Consider the following 24,606-nt stretch of genomic DNA (forward strand, 5'->3'; position numbering starts at 1 on the left):
CCTTCTTGGCCAGCACTCCAAGGGACCAATCCAAGAAGTTAAAAACTTCTAGTACATGGAAAAGTCCCTTGAGGTGCTGATCCAATTCTGACATGCTCCAATATGCTTTAGCTGTATTCAAAGCATGTCTTCTCGATGCTTCAACCAAGCTTGAAAAATCCGCCTCCGTGGAAGATGGAAGCATAAGCCCCATCGCTTCCTCTGTCCTGTACCATATTCCCCTCCTACCTCCGAGCTTACATGGAGGAGTGCAAAAAACTGTCTTCTGAGCTTCCTTCTTCACCTTCATCCAATTATTTAAAGATTGAATAGCCTTCTTCATTGATATGGCTGGTTTCATTTTTAAATACGAAGACGATTTAGGAACCTTCGTACTGGAGAACAGAGATCTCGGGGAAGGAGGAGCTGCAGGGCTTAGAGAGTCTCCAAATTCTTGCAGGAGAAGAGAGGCTAACACTTTGTAGTTAGATACCCCCTCATTGTTCGGGGTTTCTTCCTCCGACACTTCATCCAACTCCATCCTAGAAGGAGAGCGAGCTCTTTTATTAGAATCTTTGTCCGTAGACCTATTCCCTATAGGAGAAATACTCCTAGAAGGAGAGAGACTGACAGATCTAGAAGTTCTCCCTTTCTTATCCACCAAAACATCCTGAGACATGGAGGTTGAAACCGTAACCTTCGATGTACCAGGTTGCTTCCTTGCATTAGGGTTTCTACTTGTAGGAGACTCGCTATCCGAAGACATTACATGAAAAGATCTTCTATTACCCCTTATAACTTCTCGCTCTTGCCGCTCTTCATGATCAGCTGGCGCCTTGCGCCTGACTGGCGCTTCGCGCTTGGTTGAATCTTCTCGCGCGGTTGGCGCCTCACGCTCGGCTAGCGCTTCGCGCCTCGCTGGCTCCTCTTGCGCGGCTGGCGCCTCGCGCTCGACTCGCGCTTCACGCCTGGTTGGCGCTTCGCAGCCGTCTATCGCGTCGCGTCTGGCTGGCGCTTCGCGCCTGTATGTCTCTTTGCGGCCGCCTGGCGCTTCGCGCCTGGCTGGCGCTTCTCGCCTGGTTGGCGCTTCTCGGCAGTCTGGCGCATCGCGCCTGGCTGGCGCTTCTTGTCTGGCTGGCGCTACGCTCCTGGATGGTGCCTCGCGCCTGATTGTCTCTTCCTGCTTGTAGGAATTCTCACGCGCGGCTGGCTCCTCGCGCCTGGCCAGCTTCTCGCGCCTAGTCGGTCTCCTGCGAATATCGGATAGCGCCTGGCTTGCCGCGTCGCGCCTGATTGGCGCCTCGCGCTTACGTGTTAGTTCTTTGCGGCTGACTGGCGACTCAGCGCCTGGCTGGCGCTTCGCGCTCGGCTGGCGCTTCACGCCGGTGGCGCTCGCGCCCCGAACTCGCGGGTCTGTGAAAAATAGACCCTTCATCCGAAGAAGAATCTTCTTTTCTGGGAGGTTGATAGTAAGGGTTTTTTGACTTCTTTACAGGAAGATTAACATCCTTTCTTCTTGGAGGATCTCTCGAAAGAACCCCGACTAGAGAAGCAATAGACTCTTGCATATCCTTTAATATCTTCGTCGTTTCTTCTCTCTGGTCTAAACGAGAGGAAGGAGAGCCTTCTTTCTCCATTCCCCACGACTTATCGGGAGAAGCCAAAACCTTTGCTTTCTTAATCTCTGTCGGGGAGTCCTCCGAAAAACGTTCCGGACTCGAGTTTATGCCCGATTCTTCCCAGATCCTCTTCAAGGGACGACAATGATCCGCTGATCTCCATCCTCTTTTAGGTGAGGAATTCTCCGATGACGAAAAACATTCACGTAGAACGCTTTTTCTAATGCGTTCTCTGGCAGTCTGTGACGTTACAGATTCTGCCGAAGAGACGTCTGACTGGTGGGGATCCTCCATAACCTCCGTAAGGCTTTCGACATTCCTTCTCCTCTGGGCTTGGGAGCTTGAAAGAGGTCTAGGCCTGGGAGCGTTGTGAAGCCAATCAGACGCCTCCTCCACTTCACTGGGGAAATTCACATCACTTTCCACAGCACTACTTTGCTTACCTTCTATGGCAGCCATTTTACGCTCCATTTTCATAAGCGCAGCTTTAAGGCTTGCTATCTCCGAAGCAGAGTCCGTAGGATCTGCATTCGGAGAAGGACCTGAAATATTACAAGGAGCGTTCATAATGTTAGAGGAGGGTACAATATTACTCACCAAACCACTTGAAGATTGAGAGCTAGGCTTGGTTTTGGAAGATGACTTCCTTAACCGGTCTTTCTCTAATTTCCTTAAAATGAAGTTTTTATGTTAAAACAAAGTTTAATGTATACTTACCTGGCAGGTATATAGTATATAACTAAATTCTCTGTTCCACCTGGCAGAAATTTTCAAAACTCGCGGCAAACGCTAGTAACCTATTAGTAGTTCAGGCAACCACCACCCCGTTACCGTGGCGCTAGCGCTAGGAACCGTTCCCAATTGGGCCAGATTTTCTCTGAACTCTGTCTCCTGAGGGGAGGAGGGTGGGAATTAAATTATATATACCTGCCAGGTAAGTATACATTAAACTTTGTTTTAACATAAAAACTTCATTTTAATGTATGACACTTACCTGGCAGGTATATATATAGCTGATTGACACATTTGGAGGTGGGTCAAAGACAGCAACATTGTTAGAGTAGTATATTATAAAATTATTATTAAAACTCTAGGTTCCTTACCTGCTAAGAAGTAGCTGACTTCATAGGTCCTGCCTCTAAGCCTGCTTAAACCTTAGGAGCTCTCAACAAGGAAGTGTCCTGTATGTTGAAGAAGCTAAGACTGGAACTGACAACTGGACGTGACCAATGTGTTGACAGAACCGTACAGCCCTCTTATGCCACGGCCATTTCAAGCTAGTAATAGATCATTTACCTGAACTACACACACACCATACCAAGATAATACTAACAAGACTAATAAAAGTACCGAACACTTTTCTCAGACGACCCAAAAACACAAACACCATCACCTAATAAAATCAACTAGCTTAAAAGAAGGTTATGGGGTAGTAACTCCTTTGCCCAATACTGTACCAGAGGACACGTTATGGACCTAGCGTCTGACAATTATCAAAGGTTGTCTGAATATCCCTAAGATAATGAGACGCAAATATTGAATTAGTTCTCCAATATGTGGATTCAATAATTTCCTTGAGGGCTAAATTCTTTTTAAAAGCTAATGAAGTCGCAAACTGCCCTGACTTCATGAGCCTTCACTTTCAAAATACCAAAGGTCTGCTCTTGACACAACATATGAGCTTCTCTAATCAACTCTCTCATGAAGAAGGCTAGAGCGTTCTTCGTCATGGGTCTACTGGGGTCTTTAACTGAACACCACAGAGCATCAGAATTCCCTCTGATATCTCTTGTTCTTTCCATATAAAAAACGCAATGCTCTCACTGGGCAGAGAACTCTTTCTTGCTCGTGACCCACTAACTCAGACAGACCCAAAACTTCAAAGGATCTTGGCCAAGGATTAGCTGGATTCTCATTCTGGCCAAGAAACCTTCTTGGAATGAACACACTGCGTTGCCATGTCTCCATCCCACCTTCTTCGATATGGCCTGAAGCTCACTAGCTCTTTTAGCGGTGCCAAAGCCTACTAAAAAGATAGTTTTCTTAGCACATCTCTCAGAGAGGATTTCTCTAAAGGCTCGAATTTGCTAGAGGTTAAATACTTCAAGACAACATCGAGGTTCCAAGCAGGTGGCCTGCATTGGGGTTGTTTTTTGGTACCAAATGACCTAATCAGATCTCTAAGGTCCTAAGTTATTCGAGATGTCTAGATCTCTGTGTCCTAAACACTGAGGTTAGCATACTTTATAACCTTTGATTGTCGAAACTGACAAACCCAATTCCTTCCTCAAGTATAGAAGGAAATCTGCGATTTGGGTCACAGAGGTCTGGTATGAAGAACCCTTTCCTGTTCTTACACCACTTCCGGAAATTCTCCCACTTCGACTGATATACTGTGATTGTGGAGGTTCTTCTGGCTCTAGCCACTGCACTGGCCACCTCTCTAGAATATCCCCTCGCTCTGACAAGACTTTCGATAGTCTGAACGCAGTCAGACCCAGAGCGAGGGTATTCTTGTGAAACCTGTCGAAGTGGGGGTTGTCTGAGTAAACTCTACTCTTAGAGGAAGAGTCCTTGGCGTATCTATTGTCCATTCCAGTACCTCTGTGAACCAACTTTGGGCCGGCCAAAACGGGGCTATTAAGGTCATCCTCGTTCCTTGGCTCTCCCTGAACTTCTTCATAACTTTCCCCAGTACCTTGGAAGGAGGAAAAGCGTACACATCTAAGTTTGTCCAATCCATCAGGAATGCGTCGACCGCCACTGCTTCCTGATCTGGAACCGGAGAGCAATAGGTTGGTAACCTTTTTGTTCTGGCTGTCGCAAACAGATCTACTACCGGACGGCCCACAACTTCCACAGGCTCTGGCAAACCTCCATGTGCAACGTCCACTCCGTAGAGAGAAGTTGTTCTCTTCTGCTCAACAGGTCCGCACTCACATTTTTCTCTCCTTGTATAAACCTGGTGAGCAGCACGATGCTTTCCTCTTCCGCCCAAAGCAGAACTTCCTTTGCCAGCTTGTAAAGGGGAAAAGAATGAGTCCCTCCTTGTTTGCGGATGTATGCCAGAGCCGTGGTGTTGTCCGAGTTGATCTGCACTGTCTTGTCTCGAAATCAACTCTTCTGAAGTGCTTCAAGGCCAAGAAAATTGCCATCAGTTCCTTCCTGTTTATGTGCCAACTTGTTTCTTCCTTGCTCCAAAGTCCCGACACACCCCCCTCTTGAGGGCCTAATGTCGCTCCCCAACCCGCGTCCGACGCGTCGGAATACAAGATGAGGTCTGGGCTCTTCTGCTGAAGCGACATCCCTCTTGCTAAACATGCCTGGAGTTAGCCACCACTTTAATTCCTCCTTCACTTCGGCAGGAATTAGAAACTGGAAGGAATCCGGTTGCAATTTTCTTGGCCATGAATCCTTCAGGAAAAACTGTAGAGGTTTCATGTGCAGTCTTCCTAAAGAAATGAACCTCTCTAGCGAAGAGAGTGTGCCCAGTAGACTCATCCACTCTCTTGCTGAGCATCTGTCTTTCTTTAGAAAGTCCTGCACTTTCCAAATGCATAGGGCTTGCCTTTCGGGGGACGGGACCAAAAGCCCGAAAAGTCACTGACGATATCTGAATCCCCAAATAAACTATCTGTTGTTGGGGATTCAATTGAGACTTTCCGCCCATGTTTCCACAAGACCTAGGTCTTTTGCTAAGTTCAATGTTTGATTCAAGTCCTCCAGACATTGACTTCTTGATTGGGATCTTATCAACCAGTCGTCCAGATAAAAAGACACTCTGATCCCTCTTAAGTGCAACCATCTCGCCACATTGGACATCATCCTCGTGAACACTTGGGGGGCTGTGCAGAGGCCGAAGCACAGGGCCTTGAACTGAAAGACCCTGTCCTGAATCACAAACCTTAAATACTTCCTGCTTCCTGGATGAATCGGAATATGAAAGTATGCGTCTTGTAAGTCCAGGGTCACCATCCAGTCCCCTGGACGTACCGCTTGCCCAGTACTGAATCGTTCGTCTCCATAGTGAACTTGGTCTTTTCTACGAAAAGATTCAGTTGACTTACATCCAGAACTGGCCTCCAACCTCCCGAGGACTTTGCAACCAGGAACAACCGGTTGTAAAATCCCGGAGATTCGTGATCCAGAACAGGCTCTATGGCTCCTTTCTCTAGCATGGAAGCTACTTGCTCCCACAGAGCCGCTTTCTTCACTAAATCGTTGTAATTTGCCCGAGGGCTCTCGGAGATGTTGCGAGAGGAGGTCTCTTCAAGAAAGGAATTACGTGACCCTTCCCGAGCTACGGTTGACCAGGCCCCGAGGGCCCAGGGATCTGGCCTTCCTATGTTCTGCCAAACTTCCCAAAAACCTTGAAGTATGGCTCCCACTGTCGTCTGGAGGACTGATATCTCATTCTTTAGAGGTGGTCTTGGCTCCTCTTTTAGTGGGTATTCTCTTACCCCTAAAGGCGGGTCGAGCGAATGTTCTGCCTCGAAAGGGCTGTTGCGAAGGCCTAGTTTCCTTTGGAGTTTTCTTAACCAACTTGGATGGTAAGAACTTCTTAACTGAAGACGAGAGAAGATCTTGAGTGGCCTTCTGAGAAAGGGAGAGAGCTATATCCCTAATCACCTCTGAAGGAAACAGCTGTTTCGAAAGGGGAGAGAACAGCAACTCCGATTTCTGAGAGTTTGAAACCCCTTTTGAAGCGAAAGAACACAACAGCGATCTCTTCTTTAGTACTCCTGCTGTGAACAAAGAAGCCAGTTCATTCGTTCCGTCTCTCAGAGCCTTGTCCATGCAGGACATAATGCTCTTAGCTGCTTCTATATCCTGCGAATCTTCTTCTTCTAGGAGTTCGCCAGTGCTCCCAAAGACCAATCTAGGAAATTGAAGACTTCGAAAGTCCTAAAAATCCCTTTAAAAAGATGGTCAAACTCGGACGAAGTCCACCAGACCTTAGCTGACTGTAACGCCTGTCTGCGTGAGCTGTCTACTATACTGGAGAAGTCCCCCTGGGAGGAGGCAGGTACTCCCAGGCCTAGACTTTCTCCAGTAGCGTACCATACTCCTGACTTCGATGCTAACTTAGCTGGTGGAAAAGCAAAAGAGTATTTTCCCGCTTCTTCTTATCCTTCATCCAGTCATTCACACGTTGAAGGGCCTTCTTCGCCGAAATTGACAGAGTCATCTTAAGGAAAGAGGACTTCTTTGGAGTCCTAGTCTTGGAAAACTGCGATAAGGGAGATAAAGGAGCTGTCGGTTTGAATTCCCCTTCAAAAATAGAAAGAAGACGTGAAGTCAGAATCTTGTAATCTGAAGAAGGTTCCGTATTCTTTCCCTCAACTAATTCCAAATCCTCTTCTGCTGATGAAATGTCTTGCAAATCACTGTCGTGTTGACGCTTCGCTGACGGAATAACGTCCTGCCGCCTGCGTCCTGCGGCTAACGAGAATCGGCGTCCTGCCGCCTCTCGATGTTCCCTGCCGCCTGCGTCCTGCGTCCATCGTAGACACATCTGCTTCCTGCCGCCTGCGTCTTGCGTCCACAATTGATCCCGAGTCCTGACGTTTGCGTCCTGCTTCTTCCGAAACCATTTTCTTCTTCCTGCGTTCTGCGTCCTGAATAACCAAGCGATCGCCTGTCCTCGTAGCGCCAGTGCGTCCTGCGTCCTCGGCGAACGCGTCCTTGTCTTCCTTCTTAGAAGGACTTAAACGGGAAGGTAAATCGTCCTTCTGCCGCGAAAGTATCGACCGGCACAGGCGCATCCCAAGACTTCACAACGAACTCGCCTAGCTTAGACGGCATTTCCCGTTAAGAAACCCTTCGTACTATCTTCCTGAATGGCAGAGGACGAAGGAGGAGGATTACGAGCGGGACTGCGACGTAACGGAGAGCGATCTTGTACTCTACCCGACGGAGAGAGACGAGGGGAAGACAAACAAGAAGATGGAGGAGAGTCTCTCATCGAAATCCAATGACGAGAAGGCCGTACTAAGTCCTCTTTAGCACGAAAGATCCTCTTCCTCTTGATCGGAACTGCGTCCCCGTCTTCCGAGGAGGACAACACCTCAGGACTACTCCAAGCCTCACGATCTTGAGCATGTCTCTCGAGAGCGGTCGATGTCCTGAAAGTCCTCTTGAGGGGGCGAGACACAACTGCATACCGACGTTCCCGCTCAGAAGTCGAACCATCCGAGGACGCACACTTCCCAGTTACGCCTTTTCTGCGGCGAACTGCAACAGCCTGGGAACTTGCAACAGGACTGTTCGAAGGGACGCCTGACCGCGACAAAACCTCTCTCGCCTCCCTTCGACTGTCGACATGCCTTCTCCCTTGGGTCTGGGAGCTTGACAGAGGTCTAGGTCTAGGAGCACGAGAGAGACGATCAGACGCCCCCTCCACTACACTTTCACTGACATAAAAAGCACTAACTTTATCCGTAAGTCGCTGTATCTGGTCGCCCATGGACGCAAGGGCAGCGAACACCTTCACAATCTGTGTATCATTCGCCTCCTCCGATACAGCAGCGGGCGCAGGAGATACCTGGGGAGAAGGAACTACCAACTCTACGTTAGAAGGAGCTGGAGAGGAAATACATTCACTCCTTTTGCTAGAAGAATTCGACTTCTCACTACGAGAAACAGATCTCCTTACACGATCTTCTCTAGCCGTTTCAAACATATTTCATAAATATCTTCCATTCCTTCTCTGATAAATTCTCACATTCAAAACACCTATTCTCCCAAGTACACACATTCTCTCTACACTTCTTACAAATGGTATGAGGGTCGACTGAAGCTTTCGGCAACCTTACCTTACACCCCTCTTTTACACAAACTCTAAACATACTTCCAGTATCAGACATCTTTAAAGAACAATCCAAAGCGAATGCCAAGCTAACGTTTCCGAGTACAATACCAAATATCCATGAAAAGTCAGCAACGAGAATGAAAATCCTAGCAGGGAACCACCAACAATGTTGCCGGTTCGGCTGGCAGAGAAAATCTGGCCCAATTGGGAACGGTTCCTAGCGCTAGCGCCACGGTAACGGGGTGGTGGTTGCCTTAACTACTAATAGGTTACTAGCGTTTGCCGCGAGTTTTGAAAATTTCTGCCAGGTGGAACAGATATAGCTATAGATATACCTGCCAGGTAAGTGTCAACAATTAAATAAAGAAGTTAGAGAACTTCCACCCTTCAGCACTCAAACTCTCACATTCATGACAAGTGTTATCCATCGAGCATTCATACTTCCTGCATATTTTACATACAGTGTGAGGATCAACCGAAGCTTTCGGCATTCTCACCTTGCACCCTTCATTCACACACATTCTCACCACACTTCCAGAATCAGACATCATGATGAAAATTCCAAGCCAAAATCCAAATAACGATCCACAAAAGCGTATGCCAGTACAACGATTCAAATACGTCACCAAAGGGTCCAAAACGATGATCAATTGTATCCAAAAACGAAATCCAGCCGGAGATACCAACAACAATGTTGCCAGTATGGCCGACAGAAAAAATCTGATGGAAAACGGGAATGGGTTCCTATTCCTGCCACCCAACGGCGGCGCGGTGGATCACCTGACCTACCTGTAGCGTGTGCGCGAAATTCGAAATTCTGTCGGCGCGACGGAGTCAATAGCTATGTATATATCTGACAGGTAAGTTGAATGTATAAAATTAGATTTTATAGGTGTTTAACTGCATTCCAACAAAACTGGGAATGCCTCATACTGATGGCCATTTGGTAACCATGAGTTAGATCAGTGATTCTCAACCTTCTTTTACCAGTGGACCCCTTTTCCTCTTAATTCTTTTTCGGTGGACCCTATAGCTATTAAAAAAAAAAAAAAAAAGCTTATTCTATTTTTCACTAACAAAAACCTAAAGGAATCACATAAAAGAAAAAGATATAGTAAATGATAATAGTGTATTTTGAAGGAAAACTAATTTAATGCAAATAAACTTATTTAACAATTAAATTCTATAGAGCAGTGGTTCTCAAGTGCGGCCACTGGGCAAATTTAATGCGGCCACCAAGGTAAATTTAGTCATCTTCCAATGGAAAAAGAATTCAAATGAAAGAGAGAGAGAGAGAAGAGAGAGAGAGAGAGAGAGAGGAGAGAGAGAGAGGAGGTCGATGAGACAAGACGAACGACAACGAGAGAGAGAGAGAGAGAGAGAGAGAGAGAGAACAAGACTGTTACTTGAAAAAACAACAAAAGTAAATAGTACATAAAAATAATAGTTCAAACTGTCAGTAGCACCTTTGATTAGGTATGTACAAATTGGAGAACATATTACGTATTAGAAAATATACTAATCAGGAAATCATTTAACTAGCAATTTCTAAAAAAAAATTAATTAATTGTTACCTGGCTCTCATGCTGGCCTGCAGCTGTTTGGAAAGAGGTGCTGTCATGACTGTGATATTGACCCCAGCTTTTTCAAAAGTCTTGGAATCTTGAAGAACACATGTGATCCCTCCACCCTCTTTAGGATCATGCCGACTCCAACGATCAACAACAAATTTGGAATTATCGTCTTCTTCATTTTCTAGAGCTTGGCAGAACTCTTTCTGTTTTAGGAAAATAAACTCATGAAAAACAACATTGTCTACAGAAAATAAAGGAAAAAAAAGTGTCATTCAAAATTTCTTACCAACAATAATTTGAGTATTGTAATTGAAAAAAGTTTGATATTTCATATATTACCCTACTAGAACAAATTCCAATCTAAATAAACAAACATAAATTCAAATAAATGAAACAAAACAATTCTAGTGTTTTGCAACATCTCTCATTGGTCTAAAATTTATTGACAATATTTGCAAAACATGGGAGAGTCTATAATAAATGAAAAATACAAAGGGCTGTGTTCAAAAAACACACAAAGTTTTTAAAAGTGTTGTGCTCATACAAAAGACAATCTGTTTTTTACAAATGACTAACTGCCAATAATACTAAAATTCATTACCTCTTTATTCATTTAAAAAATTAAGGATCAAATGGTTGGCATTAAGCTGCAGCTACAGTAGACTAAATAATAAAAAAAAAACAGTGAATCCTATACTAATATGTCAATATAAAGTATCACACCAGTGTTCACTGGAAAATGTCCACATAAGCGCTGCCATCTCCAGATAGGAATTATGATCTAACCCCTGCAAGATCTTTATAGAGATGCTTATCCCTGGATACTGACATGGTCAAGCATGTTCTACAAATCCTAATTCATAAACTGAAACTGCAAAAAGATCAGTTAATCCAATGAAGTTTAAGTGAAGAAAAGAATTAAGAGAACATAAAGTCAACGGATCTGCTATTCCAGCAACTCTAAAGATTAAAAGATTTACTCCTCGAACAGAGATAACTCTCAAAATAATAATAAAACTTGACAGCTGGAAAATTATGTGAATCATCTGCGCCACAAGCACAACTTAACTAACTAGATATCAAAACTACTTCAAGAACAATGACCTTGATAATAATCTCCTGTGCTGTAATTTGAATATCCCACAAAGAGAAATCAATCATCAGAATGAAACTACGAAGAGGGAACATCAAGATACTTCTCGAAGAGGGAACATCAAGATACTTCTATCTCTAAGTTCAAAGATATCTAGGAATAAATTAGTGACAAGCCTCTGGTTGATGAATGGCCTCAATCTTCAGTTAAATTCTTAATAATCTGCAAAACATAGAGAATTTCAATTGCCAAAGAAACTGCTTATCCAGTATGCCAATCCCTTTTACATAGCATACCATACTCACTCTATTGCAGTGCCATTTTGTGACACTATTAGAACCAGAAGGCTTCATTTGTTTACCAGAAAACTGTGGAATGTCTTCCATGCAGTATTATTATTGCCAATGCTCATAAATTCAAGATACGTAAGCAATAAAATTTCTTGAGAGGCAAGCACCACTGCCTTGGGTTTTTGACATTAAATGACAAATTTTTAATCAATTTGTATTCTTCATAACTAAAAAACCTGAGGTCTTAACATTAGGATAAATACTTAGCACCAGCTGGAAACCGGTAAAGTTAAAAATTGTGTACGCAAGGGACTATTGGCATCTGTACTTGGTCACGAGTCATGTGGAGCCACCCACATACTCCTCTTTAACTCGTGACCCTGTTAGTTATTCTTCCAACCCAGGTTAGTTGTTAGAGGGGTGGTTAGAGGTGGGCCTTTGTATGTTAAGACCTCAGGTTTGTTAGTTATGAAAAATACAAATTGATTAAAAATTTGTCATTTGTTCATATACAAAACAAACCTTGTCTTTTGGTGGGAGGTAAGTACTATTAACCAACTGGAAGTTTGCCACCTTTGATCAGTTTTCTGAATAGCGGTATTCTACAAAACAACTGACCAGTATTTAAGAATCTAAGATATATATGAATATCATAGTCAGACTTCTGGGTTTCTACACAATGTCATAGTTCATTGCCTCTGAGGAAGATAAGAATATCTGTTCTACTAACAAACCAATGTATCCACTTATGCAGGTTTGTTATCATTCCTCTCCCCCTTGCTAAAGAGAGGAATGTCTTGCTACTGATAGGCATCTTACACTGATAATAACTAACCGTATGGCTACTTCACTTACCTGTATCTTGTCTGTTCCAGCTTATGATGGTACTCTCTTCTTACTGCCCAAAGTAAAGAGGGAGAAAGAAATTTGAAAAGGAAAGAGACCAGTTATCTCATCCATTTCACATTCATACCATCATCTTAGACAAGATACCACCTAACCCGCCAGGGGTGCTGGAAGAGTTACACAATTTGTTGAGCAGCCAACAAAGGACCCAAGGAAAATGTGTCCAAGGACCTCTGGGCAACATTTTTCCAGTACAGGAAATTGAAAGTGGTTTGTCATAACAATGAACCAACTCTCAAATTTCAATGAACAGAAAGACGCCTTCTTAAATTGCTCAATATGAGTTCATTCCTCTACACGTCACAGGTTCTTTCCTTCCCGCCGTCATCAGACTCGTTTTCAATGAATAAGGCCCTTCTGAAACTTCTGTCCTGACTCGACCTCTCTCAACAAAAAGTGTGGTGAAATTATATCCTCCGATTGCTCAAAATGGTCCACAGCACATAACTTTCTTTAAGAAGGCAACAACGGTAGGAATTTTAGGCACTGGAATTTTATTACAAACCAGAAATCAACTTGTATTTACCTTAAATCTCGATGGTAGTCGACAAATGCAGGGACGAGAACTAACCTAGCATTTTTATATGACCCCTATACACATTTGGCCAAACATGCAAATTAACTTATATAAGATACTTAGCTGGTTCGTCGCCTTCAGGAAGATAGGTACACTTAATCACATAGTATAACTAATACAGAATGGGATCAAAGAACGTCCCCTAAATTGTCATGTGTGCACAGTAATCCGGACAGCAGCACATTGCCCCAACAATAAGGCAGGTAAAAAGTGGAGGGAAACTTGTCGCATTTGCGAAATATGGGCAAAAAATATCACTTATAATTAAAAATAATTAATAATCATTAATTACTAAATCACAAAATCTAAAGTAAAGTTAATGATATAGAAATTAACACCTTTTCTTTTAATGGAAATGAAAATTAAATGTGTCATTTTATGACAATAAGTCTTCGTCAAACATGTCGAAGAAGTACAAGGTTCTGACAGAGCCTTCCCATTAAACGTCCAATGAACTGTGGGTAACATTCTTCATGTAGAACATGAAAAATGGTTCGATACAGTCACGAACCAACCGTCACAATCATTTTAACAGATATGTTCTTAATTGCCAGAAAGGCACGTACTCTTTGATGACCTTCCCTTCAGTATGACCCAAATTAGTACAACTTGACCACAAGGAGTAGGATTAACTAAACTTCTAAAATAATAAATATACATGGAAATTCCTGACCCCAACGCCGATCGCACACCCCCATCAACTCTGCCCACATATCTGGAACGAAAACAAGATAGCGATGCACACCCCTCTTCACAGGGAAAGGAGCACAATTAGTCAAAATTTACTTCCCAAAGCACATCCTGATACATCCAAGCTTTGGATTCATAGGTGAGCCATATGATATATATGAAAATCCAAAGTACAGGCAGCTAATTAACTGTATCTGAAGAGTTTCTGCACCTACGACCTACTACACGATGAGTGTACCCCGACGTCAAAAACGTCGAAGATAATATCAGGGCGTTTATCTGCTTCTTGTGATATCCAAGAAATCTTGAAGCATGAGAAGGCTCTATGTTCACAATAGCACCCAGAAATTCCACACACAACAGATTCAAAACAACAGGGGGTAAACTAAACCAGCTTTAAAAGGACAGAAGCAAAGCACGTCCTCTCTTAAAGGCGGTAAGAAAATAACTAACAGGGTCACGAGTTAAAGAGGGGTATGTGGGTGGCTCCACATGACTCGTGACCAAGCACAGATGCCAATAGTCCCTTGCGTACACAATTTTTAACTTTACCGGTTTCCAGCTGGCACTAAGTATTTATCCTAATGTTAAGACCTAAAGTTTGTTTCGTATATGAACAATTGCAGTTTCTGTAAATTTTTACAGCTACTATTTCCATTTCTCTCTCTTTACTTAAAGAAACAGTCCCTCTTATTATGTGGAAGCTTTCTCTGAAAGTCAGTGCTCTTTCATATATTTTGTTCCATATGTTGTATTAATGTTTTATTTCATTTGGAATAACAATACCAATTGCAGTAAAACAAAATTCTTAGTTAGTCTTCATGGTGTTAAAACCAAGAAGTGTGGGAAGTTATCTGTAGACCACTAACAAATAATATAACATCTATTGATGATCTTTGCAATCCAAATTCTAGTGCAAATTCCTCCATGAATTTATAAACATTTGACATATCTAAAGTGTAAACTTTTTCCTAAAAACGACATTCAAATAAACTGGGGCACAGAGTTAACAATACCTGTATCCTCATGATGAGCAATTCCATTTTTGTTTTCATATCATCAGGGTTAGCCTCTAGAGTCTCCAAATTTGTAATGGGCTGAGCCATAAATTTTGTGACATCTATGTTTCCAGCTTTCTGTGCTGCTGAAACACATGCTGAGTATGAGGTGTACAGCAAAACTCCTCCAGAAGCTATCAGAGTTGCTCCTAGAAATCTGCAACAAAATGACATGAATTTAAAATATTAAAAAATCAAAAACATCCTCAACAATCTACATGAAGTTATGAATACTGCAAAGAAAAGTCTTGTAAATACAAAATCTACAATACATATTTACAAAGTATACTTCTATATCAATTATATAGTAAAACAATATACAATACCTATGAGATCTTGACACTCTGGGTGCTTCAAGAGCACTTACTGATGTAAATGTTCGAAAAGCAATTCTTAGAGCTTTGCTTCCTACTCCTCGCATTGTCGAAGGAAGTGCTTGGTAAATTTTGATATTCAAAGACTAAAAACACATCTGAAAATTGAAGAAAATAAAAAATATAAAGCATTTATACTGATGGCACGTATTGCTATGTTACCACCACTGAATCTGTCAAAGTCTACAGGTAAATGGTTGTTTCAAGATTTCCATCTGAAAATCAATAACTTTGACAAACAGCATTAAAAATGTAAGAAGAAAACCCATACTCCTCCATACAGCCCCGATTGTGGGTGTGACAGGTGCTCCATCTTGTGAGAAGTTATAAGAAGTACCAAATCATCTTCAAAAATTAAAACATAGTTTTATTATAGGTTATATATCTTGGCTGAGAGTAAAATCAATAAACACTGTTGTTATGATATTTAAACTGAATTTCTTCTGCCAAAAATTAATACCCTCATTCATGGTCAGTTCTCTATGTTTTGACCTTCATATTTTCTTTTAAATGGAGTCAGCTAATGTTTAACAACTTTTTCTTTATATTTCTTCATTCATATCATACTTTTGCTTTGTGGTATGCATTTTCTTAAAAAATCGACTAGCAAACACCTGTACTCCAAGCTTCTCTTCTTCTAGGTTAACTATAAAGAATTTTCAATTAACATACATACAGTGCTAGGAAAATACTAAAAGAAACGGAACACAATAAATATTTTCTAGAAAGACACTATTCAAATCATTCCAGAAAATATCACTGAATTTCACCCACATCTTCAACAAAAGGTTAAATGGTGTAGTGCCAGGTTGGTAACTATAATGATTAGCTAACCATGATTTCAAAATCAGTTACCTACTTATAATAATTTTAGTAAATTCTGGTTAGACCATGATGTGTAAGAAAAATAACAAAAAATTTCCCAATTCAACCCTAGGACTAAGAAATAAAAAATACCTTCCTTTTTACTGAGACTTCCTCTATTTTAATTTCTGGGCAAGCCTAAAAATTTATCACAGCCAATACTAGGTATATACACATTAATAAATGAAGGTACTTTCAAAATCCAGTTTAAAACCGTAATAATTTACCATAATACTTTACTTAGTAGCTAGTCCAGTTTTATGTGTACAGTATGTACTTTAGTTACAAAGAAGTCCTCCTCATTTTTTCAGCCTTGAGAGACTGCAAATTTGCCTAAGTAGTCTGCTTAAACTACGTAATTAAACACATAGGTATAGAGTATAATAATAAATTTGATAACTTCTATAACAGCTGACTCTTATCAAATTCAAAAGATGACAAAATCACATTAAAAAATGGCACAAGTGCAATACTCTGCATTATCTATTACACTATGTGCAACTTAGTTCATTCTCTTTAAGTTTGGCCACTAATTACCTAGATGAATACGTACTGATACAGTAATGCATTACTGTCATACCTGGTGCACAGGTATGAGTAATACTACCTATACTCTGTTTTTTTTCATCTGTCCATCCTGTGGTGTTTTTGTATGGTAACACTGCGTCCCGGGCTTTAGATAGTTACGCCATTTTGTAAGTTTCAGGTAAATAAAAGGATATCTGGGTGTACATTTGCAACTGAAAAGTTTTTTAATAATTTATTGTATGCGAATTATACCGTTAATATTCGAAATAGGATATTATTATAGTAAGCTGAATGTAACTATCTAAAGCCCGGGCCGCAGTGTTACCATACAAAAACACCACAGGCGGATGGACAGATGAAAAAAAACAGAGTATAGTAAACCTCACCTTTAGGCTATACGTATAGGCCTATCTTACAATTTGGGGGACCACAAGCTGGGGTTTTGGGTTGGGTAAACACAAAAGTGAAATACAAGGATCTTAGGACTAGTCATATTGATAGTTTTCATTCAAATTAGGCTAAGACAGGTTTTAGATATGCATTAAAAATAGGCCAATAGCTAGGCCTAGCTAGGTTTGGTATTGAAAAAAAGGCTAGGGGGAAACATCACAACAGGCCAACCCTCATCACGGTAGACGGGTCTTATTCACTCGATATTTAATTGGTGAAACATGAATACAATTGCAACTCTAAGCATACCATTTAAAAGACTGAAGTTTCGTCAACATATTGTGATATATGAAAGCCCCATACGAACTAAAATAAGCATGTGAGCTCTTCGTAAAATATGTTTTCAAGGCAGTTTTGAAATCCAATATGGCGGCTACGTTTTTCATGGACGGTTCTCATCAGTGACGGCCACCATCTTTCCCCAGCCTTCCCAGCACTCATTTGAACAATGTTAGCGTATGTATGTAACGTTTATTGATCTTACTCAAGATTGCAGTTGTAATCAGCACAATAAAACAACATTTTGTTGCCTATATTAGTGAAAGTATGAAACTTGTTATTCCCGGGGTTATGGTTGGAACTGAATTCATTCTTACCTTGTAATCGGCGGTTTTTATCCTTACTGCCATCACAACTGAAACTCCACAGTGCTTATTTGATTGTTATTATACACATTTTGGTCTCAGTTCACTCCACATTGCACTTTAAACCCGTTGCTGTTCCTGGTTTCTAAGCGCGCGCGCCATAAACACAATTACAAACAGCAGACGACGACAGACGACGAAACTGCAAAGTTTTATTCCCTAAACTGTTTACTTTACTCGTTATTTAGTTTAAATTTACATTGTTATTTAAAAATTTTGATTTAATTCATGTATATTATCCCTTTTTTGCAACCAAATTACCCCGAAAAATTACAGATATTTCTAACGTAGATAAAATCAAATGTTTCTAACGTTTTCGTACATCTGGCTGCCGAAAACCATAGAGGAACGAATACGGAAAAGTGCATAGAGGAACGACGTTTTTTTTTTTTTTTTGCTTTTTTGTTTTTGCTAGCACTTTTCATTGATTTCAGGTCTTTATTAGTTATTTTGAATTTCTTAAAAGTAATCGTATGCCAGAAATAAATGTAACCTTTAATGTTTGCATGCTTTAATGTTTGCATGCTAAGAATGGCAAAATCATCGTTGCCACATTAGTGGAGGCTTCACACATACGCTGTTCCATTATTATAAACTGTTTCCATGAATTCTAGTTGTCATAGTAATGCAATAATGATAAAATTGCTTTAATATTTATGTATATATACTTCCAATACATAGCCTAATTTCACCAATTTCAACGTTTTGTTTATAGTCTTATACCCAGTTTGGAGGGTCAATGTTCGTTACTAAAGAATCTGTAACCTCCTTAAGTCGTTCAGTTTGACATAGTAAACCTGAGCCATATTTTCACCACTCGCTGAAATTGACCATATCCCGGGTGAGGGGCAAGTGGGCCCATCCCTTTGCCCTACGTGATGTACCCATGTTCGTTTTATTACTAACTAATATATATTTATTACCTGCAATATAAACTGTTGTGCATTGAAAATTTTTTGAATATTTTTTAAACTAAAATTAGAGCATACATAAACCACACAAATTGTCATAAAAATGAAACATAAATCAAGTGGCTATTATTGTTTAAACATCTTCGTGATGAAAATTAGCGCACGCACGGATTCATTCCCAACCTCTCTCCAAAATATTTACCCAACACAAAACCAGCATTCACAAGGGTCCCCCAACCATGTAGGGTATATAGGAGGTTAATAATTAACAATAAACAACACAACCTCATTCGTCAGCAACACTATACGCTATGAGGAGACATGTCTGCCAAATTTTCAAAACAACTTTACACTTGTGTGACAGACCTTTGAATGGTTTTTCGAGACAAACCCTGAGGCTATAATTATTGGATTATAGGGATTTTCATTTCCAGGTATTTTAATGTCCCTTCCTATTCCGTCCTCTCTCTCTCTCTCTCTCTCTCTCTCTCTCTCTCTCTCTTCTCTCTCTCTCTCTCTCTCTCTCTATCTTCTTCTCTCTCTCTCTCGCTCTCCTCCTCTCTCTCTCTCTCTCTCTTCTCATTTTTAAAATTTTACATACCTATGTCCTGCTTAACTATTTTGCGAGCACTAGTAGATGCACCTACATTCATCATTACGAAATCTGGAATTAAAAAACTTGAAAGTATTTAATTAATGCTATACAAAGTATGAAATATATTTTCTTGTTCATTTTTCGAATTACGATAAAAGAAACAGAGAGAGAGAGAGAGAGAGAGAGAGAGAGAGAGAGAGAGAGAGAGAGAGAGAGAGAGAGAGAGAGAGAGAGAGAGAGTTGAGTGGATCAGTGTATAAATATATCGGTCAATGGGCAGGTAACAACCGAGTGAATCGTTAGATATATCCACCAATGTAAACTACTATTATTAGATAGATAGATGGAAAAATCATAGAAAATAAGTTTAAACTGCAACAACTTTCAGAGAGAGAGAAGGGAAGGTGAAGGAAGGAAGAAGGACAGGGGTGGCGGTGGAGGTGGGGGAGAGGGTAGGTGGAGCTGTTTACTGGTGTGTTTCCTATCCATTTCTGGATAATGGAGTTTTGGTCTATTAGTACAAGGCAAGTGTAGTTATTCTTTACGATTAGTGATTCACGATACCCTTATAAATTACGGCACTGGGGTAATGCACTAAAGAAAAATCTCGTTCTGTTACGAGTGTTCGTTACAGAAATAGGTATTGCCCAAAAAACGTGCTTGCACTGTCTCTGAAACCCATAGTAGACATGCTGCTTAGTTGTCATCAAGTTTGTTTTTTTTATAACCAAGTATTTTTTACAAGCTAGCTATTGAATAAATTTGTTCTCAGTCAAAACATATGCCCCTCAATGCTAACTTTCCTCTTTTAACGACTTTCTGGTCATTGCAAATTCGGCCCATAATTTCTTATGGTGCGAAACAGACAGAGGCCCATGGACCGAAAACGATTGCGTCACACTACGGCGATAATCCAGCAGTAAAACATCTTCATATACAAAAAGTAAAATAACAAAGATATATAAGCGCATTACGATTATAACAATTACATGTAGCTGATAACAATCTGCATGAATAACTGGTAAACTGTTCTGCAATGACAGTTGAGTATAGCAATTATTTACAATAGGTACGAAAGTCAAGATGTCGTGACGTCATAATACAGAACTTGAAAGAACGTTCTAATTCAGAAAAATAATTACTTAAATTTGAGTCAGAGTCGAGTTACTTTTTCAATAACGAATATTTTCAAATTAATCATCATAAATATGTAAAATATTGATGTTTTACTACTTATTTAAAATTAGCCAAGAGCACGCTTCTCGTCATCTTCTACCCAAACAGCTGTTTACGCCTGGCTTGTTGTTGATGAGAAATCGTTTTGTTCGGAATTGTTGTGATAAAAGTGCTCCAGCGTCTGTGGGTACAAGTGGTGTGCGGATTTATCACAGGAAATGGAGTTAGATTGACACAAGCTACTCTGTAAACATCGAGATGGCGTCAATCTTCTAAATACCTCGAGTTGTAAGTAAAAATGTTGAACGCGTTTTGGTGAGATTTGCACTACGTTTGAGACCGTTTTCAGTACCCTCTGTTTAAATCTTAAAATTTGGCCTTAATTTCTAACTTTGGAGAAAATACTTACTTCGAAAGGAGAGTAGAGGTCTTTAGCTCCGTTTCTCACCAACAACAAGTCGCGACTGATGCCCATCTCGGGTGTCAGGACGCGTTATAATGTACTTTTTCGGAGGGTGGCTTGCATTGATGGTAGGTGGCCTGCTTGGCCTGCTGTGATGTTCTACCCTAATAGTAGCTAGGCCTAGGCTTGGTATATACCTAGCCTAGGTACTAGGTATGATAACAGAATAGGCATCAGAAATGTTTCAAGGCACACATCAAAAATGGCAAAATGATATTATTGAAGTCCAAAACCTGTATTTCTACTAAGTACCTAGTTAGTAATAGGCAGCACCTTCCCATCGGTCCCCCTTACTGTAGAATAGATTTTGGGCATGTTGTACCCCACCCAAAACCCCACATTACCAATGGGTCCCCCTTACTGTAGTATAGAGTTCTACCTAAATTATACATGTGACCAACCTAGTACCTATACTAGGTAGTAGGTACTACCTAAGTAATTAGTAGCTACAGTCAACTGACAAAAAACTAGGTACTAGGTATACCTAGGTAGGTACTACCAGGTAGTAGCCTAGCTACTAGCCTATACCTAGGTAGGCTAATAGGTAGGTACCTCAAACTAAAAAAACCTTTACTCCATAGCCTAATGATAAATGATAAACTCAAAATCAACTTACGTGGCTCAAATATGTTCTTGGTTACCTCAGGACCGGCACCCTGGACTAGATAGGTACGTCACGTCACGTAAACTTCCAAAAGATAAGAGGAAAAAGGTTCACTTGATGTTTTGTAACACGGTCTTGCAACCAAATGGTAAAGTGTGCATGGAGAAAACAACGTAGTACGTAGTCTTATCTCCAGTCTCAGACTCCGAGTTCTCAGAGCGAAAGAAAGCTCGCTTTCAATTGCAAAATTGCCGATGGTATACGTGAGCGACGTACCGTCAACCACGACACAACTTAACCCGGATTTAAAATCGTGATGTCTCTTATTAGTTATTGCTTGGATTTTTATTGTGCATAATATAATACATTGTTTTACTTAAATAATTGTTCTTATTGTGCGTCGATGTACGTTTAATTATGTACTTTCACGTACGTTTAATTATGTACTTCACGTGCAAGATACTGCAATAACTTATTCATGGCACGTTCACACAGTAATAACGGGGTTCCGCTACAGCTACTTTTCGATCTCTAGGAACCTGTGGAGAGCAAATAAGGAGAGTTGATAAGTTTAAGTATTTGGGATCTTTTTGTTAACGCTGGAGGAAGTATGGAAGAAGAAGTAAAACATCGGGTACAGGCAGGCTGGAACAACAAATGGAGAGCGGCCTCGGAGTTCTTTGTGACAAAAGAGTGCCGCTTAGGTTAAAAGGAAAATTTCACAAGACGGTGGTAAGAACAGCAATGCTGTATGGTACGGAAACAGCAAGCATGAGAAAAGCAGAGCAGAAGAAGATGGATGTGGCAGAAATGAGAATGCTTAGGTGGATGTCTGGGGTAACAAGAGTGGATAGGATCAGAAATGACTACATAAGGGGGTCAACTAAGGTGGTGGAAGTATCAAAGAAAGTGCAGGAGGGGAGGCTGAGATGGTATGGACACCTGTTGAGGAGAGATGAGACCACGCTGGGAGACATACTATGGGAGTGGAGGTGCAAGGAAGAAGAAAGAGAGGGAGACCAAGAAAGAGATGAAGACTGTGTGAGAGGAGATTTACATGAGAAGGGAATTTAATGAGGCAGAAGTGCAGGATAGAAATAGATGGAAACGGCTCATCCGAAACGGCGACCCATATAAAAATGGGAAAAAGCTGGGAAGAAGAAGAACCTGTTGGTTTGGCGATCCGGACTCAGGGGTCTATATGAGTATTCTAAACAGCCCCATTAGCACGGGCAAATCATCCAAAGTCAATAGGTTAGTGTAACTATGAAAGACGCATCCAAGGAATCATATGTCACTCTAGTTTCATCATTTGCTTTTCCCATGTCAATCTTCATTAGGTGCTTAGTCAAGTAAGTACCATATCTATCATTTTGTGTGGTGAATCACTGTCACAATGAATATGCTACGTACCCTATAACTTATATGGTAACGTTTGACGTTACTTGTATAGGTAAATTTATGTAGAGTTCTATTACAGACCATCCTTGTAAGTCAATTGATTCAGTGGGTAAAAAAAAATATAGTTAATAAATATATATGATGAATGAAATTCCAGGCCGGTAGGTACACGGGCCTTTAGCGTATGATTGTGTTTATTCATCAAAAGTTGTAGTGCAAACAATTTTTTTCTAGCTATCAGCTGGACCTATGGGACACCTTCTGGGGTAGGGGAAAATACTAAACAACTAAACTGCACCAACAGGAATGGTAAAAACTCATAAATGACAAGATAAGTATTCGAAAAATGTTAATATCATTTATGTATGTGATTGGTAGCAATCCAAGAAATGTTCAGTATTTTGTATTAATAAATTAAAAGCAAGGGTGCATCTAAACATAGAACAATGTATTACTGACTTAACCTATCAAATTCAAAATTGCAAGATTGCCAAATCCTGACTCGGACTGGCAGAGGTGGCTTTCCTTGGGCAGTGGGGCCAATGGATAATAATTATTGTAACATCTGAGTGTTGGTTGATTTTAGTGGCTTCCAGGCAGAATTAATGCATTTTTCAGAGCGGATCCCTCACACATACTTAAGGAAAACCTGCATGGATTATGCTTTGCCAGAAGTTCACTTTTTGGGGGGGAAATTGCTTGAGCTGTGAAAACTGTGGTCTTTAGGATTGGGTGGGGGTTTGTAAAGGTAAAGATGAAAAGGGGTTGGTATAGAGGATCAAGGAAACTTGTCGGGAAGAGAGAGTCCATGAGCCATGGCACTGGCGGTTTTTGGTAGAGGTAGAACTTGTAGTTGTTACTGGTTGGGACGTCCCAGTCTGTTTTTTTCATTGGTTGTTCTCTTAGGCCGGGCGCACATTGAGACACAGGGCAGGACAGAGCAAGGAAGCTCATGTCAGCACAGGGCAGCATAGACTGGTGGGCACATTGAGAAGCAGTCTGTCGTCCTATGCAGGTCCTGTACTATTATTATTATTATTATTATTATTATTATTATTATTATTATTATTATTATTATTATTATTATATAATACCTTTATTCCACAATATTACAGTAGGTATTCTTACAATTTGCATTTGCAGGGGAAAGAGATCACTGTGTAGGAGTGAGTACATGGCCAAGAGGAATACCCATAGTGTGAGGAATTCCTCTCACAACGATTTTATTTTCTAATATTTTTTAGTATTCACTTGTTTCCATGCTATTTGTCTTTTATTATAGTTATTAGTGTCTGTCTCATAAGAAATTATTGATTGATTTTCACTGCGTATTGCCGTCTGTCAGGTAATCGACAGACAGGAACTATGTTACTGTATTTGTATTCATGTGAAAACCAAATGCATTCGCATGCCCATACATTTTGCAAAGATATGTACGTCTACATTGCATGACATAATAAGGGTGAAAGAACCACATCTATTCGAGAATGACACTCTTAACATTATTTTATCTGATTTTGCTATGTTCTAGTACGTAGTATCTGTGGTGCGGTTAGCACCGAAAAGATGGTTTTACACAAAGACGTAGTCTTTTGACATATAAACGTCAGTAGACGTTTTAGTAACGAAGTATAATTACTGTTTTAGTTATGATAATTCATTTGTCTTTATGTATGTGAAATTGTTCTTGGTGAATGTATTGCGCATATTACGTATGGTAAGAGTTGGTGTCATTGGGTCTTGTTTGTGCCTCTCGCCAGAGAAGAAATTAGGAGAGGTCAAAAGATCGGGAGGGGAAAAGAAGGGTAGTAGTTCGCCCCTCTGAACGCTCCTTTGCGTGCCCCTCTAGGGGTGTGTATGCGTATGTGCGTAGTACACTGTATGGGCATGATATCGCCCAAAACTGTATTGACACACACCACCAATTAATTCACTACATTTATTAAATATGTTGAAGTTGCACACTATTATATTGGAATTTATTTTGACAACGAAGTGA

At 40.7% G+C, this 24,606-nt stretch overlaps 1 protein-coding gene across 4 annotated transcripts in view; it reads right to left on the reverse strand.

Moving 5' to 3' along the window:
* Window positions 1–21,571, reverse strand: part of LOC135198779 (oxygen-dependent coproporphyrinogen-III oxidase-like) — an 86,553-nt gene extending 64,982 nt beyond the window's left edge. For 2 of the 4 annotated variants that reach the window (XR_010310886.1, XR_010310885.1), the window contains exons 1-4: window positions 21,219–21,571; window positions 14,924–15,069; window positions 14,556–14,754; window positions 9,984–10,186 (exon numbers count right to left, since the gene is read on the reverse strand). Coding sequence is in view for 2 of the 4 variants with exons in the window: in XM_064226709.1 (XP_064082779.1) it covers window positions 9,984–10,186; window positions 14,556–14,754; window positions 14,924–15,018 (497 nt within the window). In the remaining 2 variants the exon portion in view is untranslated. Of the gene's footprint in view, window positions 1–9,983; window positions 10,187–14,555; window positions 14,755–14,923; window positions 15,070–21,218 lie in introns of those variants that run through there. The other 2 variants (XM_064226709.1, XM_064226710.1) reach the window with 2 other exon arrangements.
* Between the last annotated feature and the right edge of the window lie 3,035 nt (window positions 21,572–24,606).

Source organism: Macrobrachium nipponense, chromosome 22, assembly GCF_015104395.2.
Source record: "Macrobrachium nipponense isolate FS-2020 chromosome 22, ASM1510439v2, whole genome shotgun sequence".
NCBI lineage: Eukaryota > Metazoa > Arthropoda > Malacostraca > Decapoda > Palaemonidae > Macrobrachium > Macrobrachium nipponense.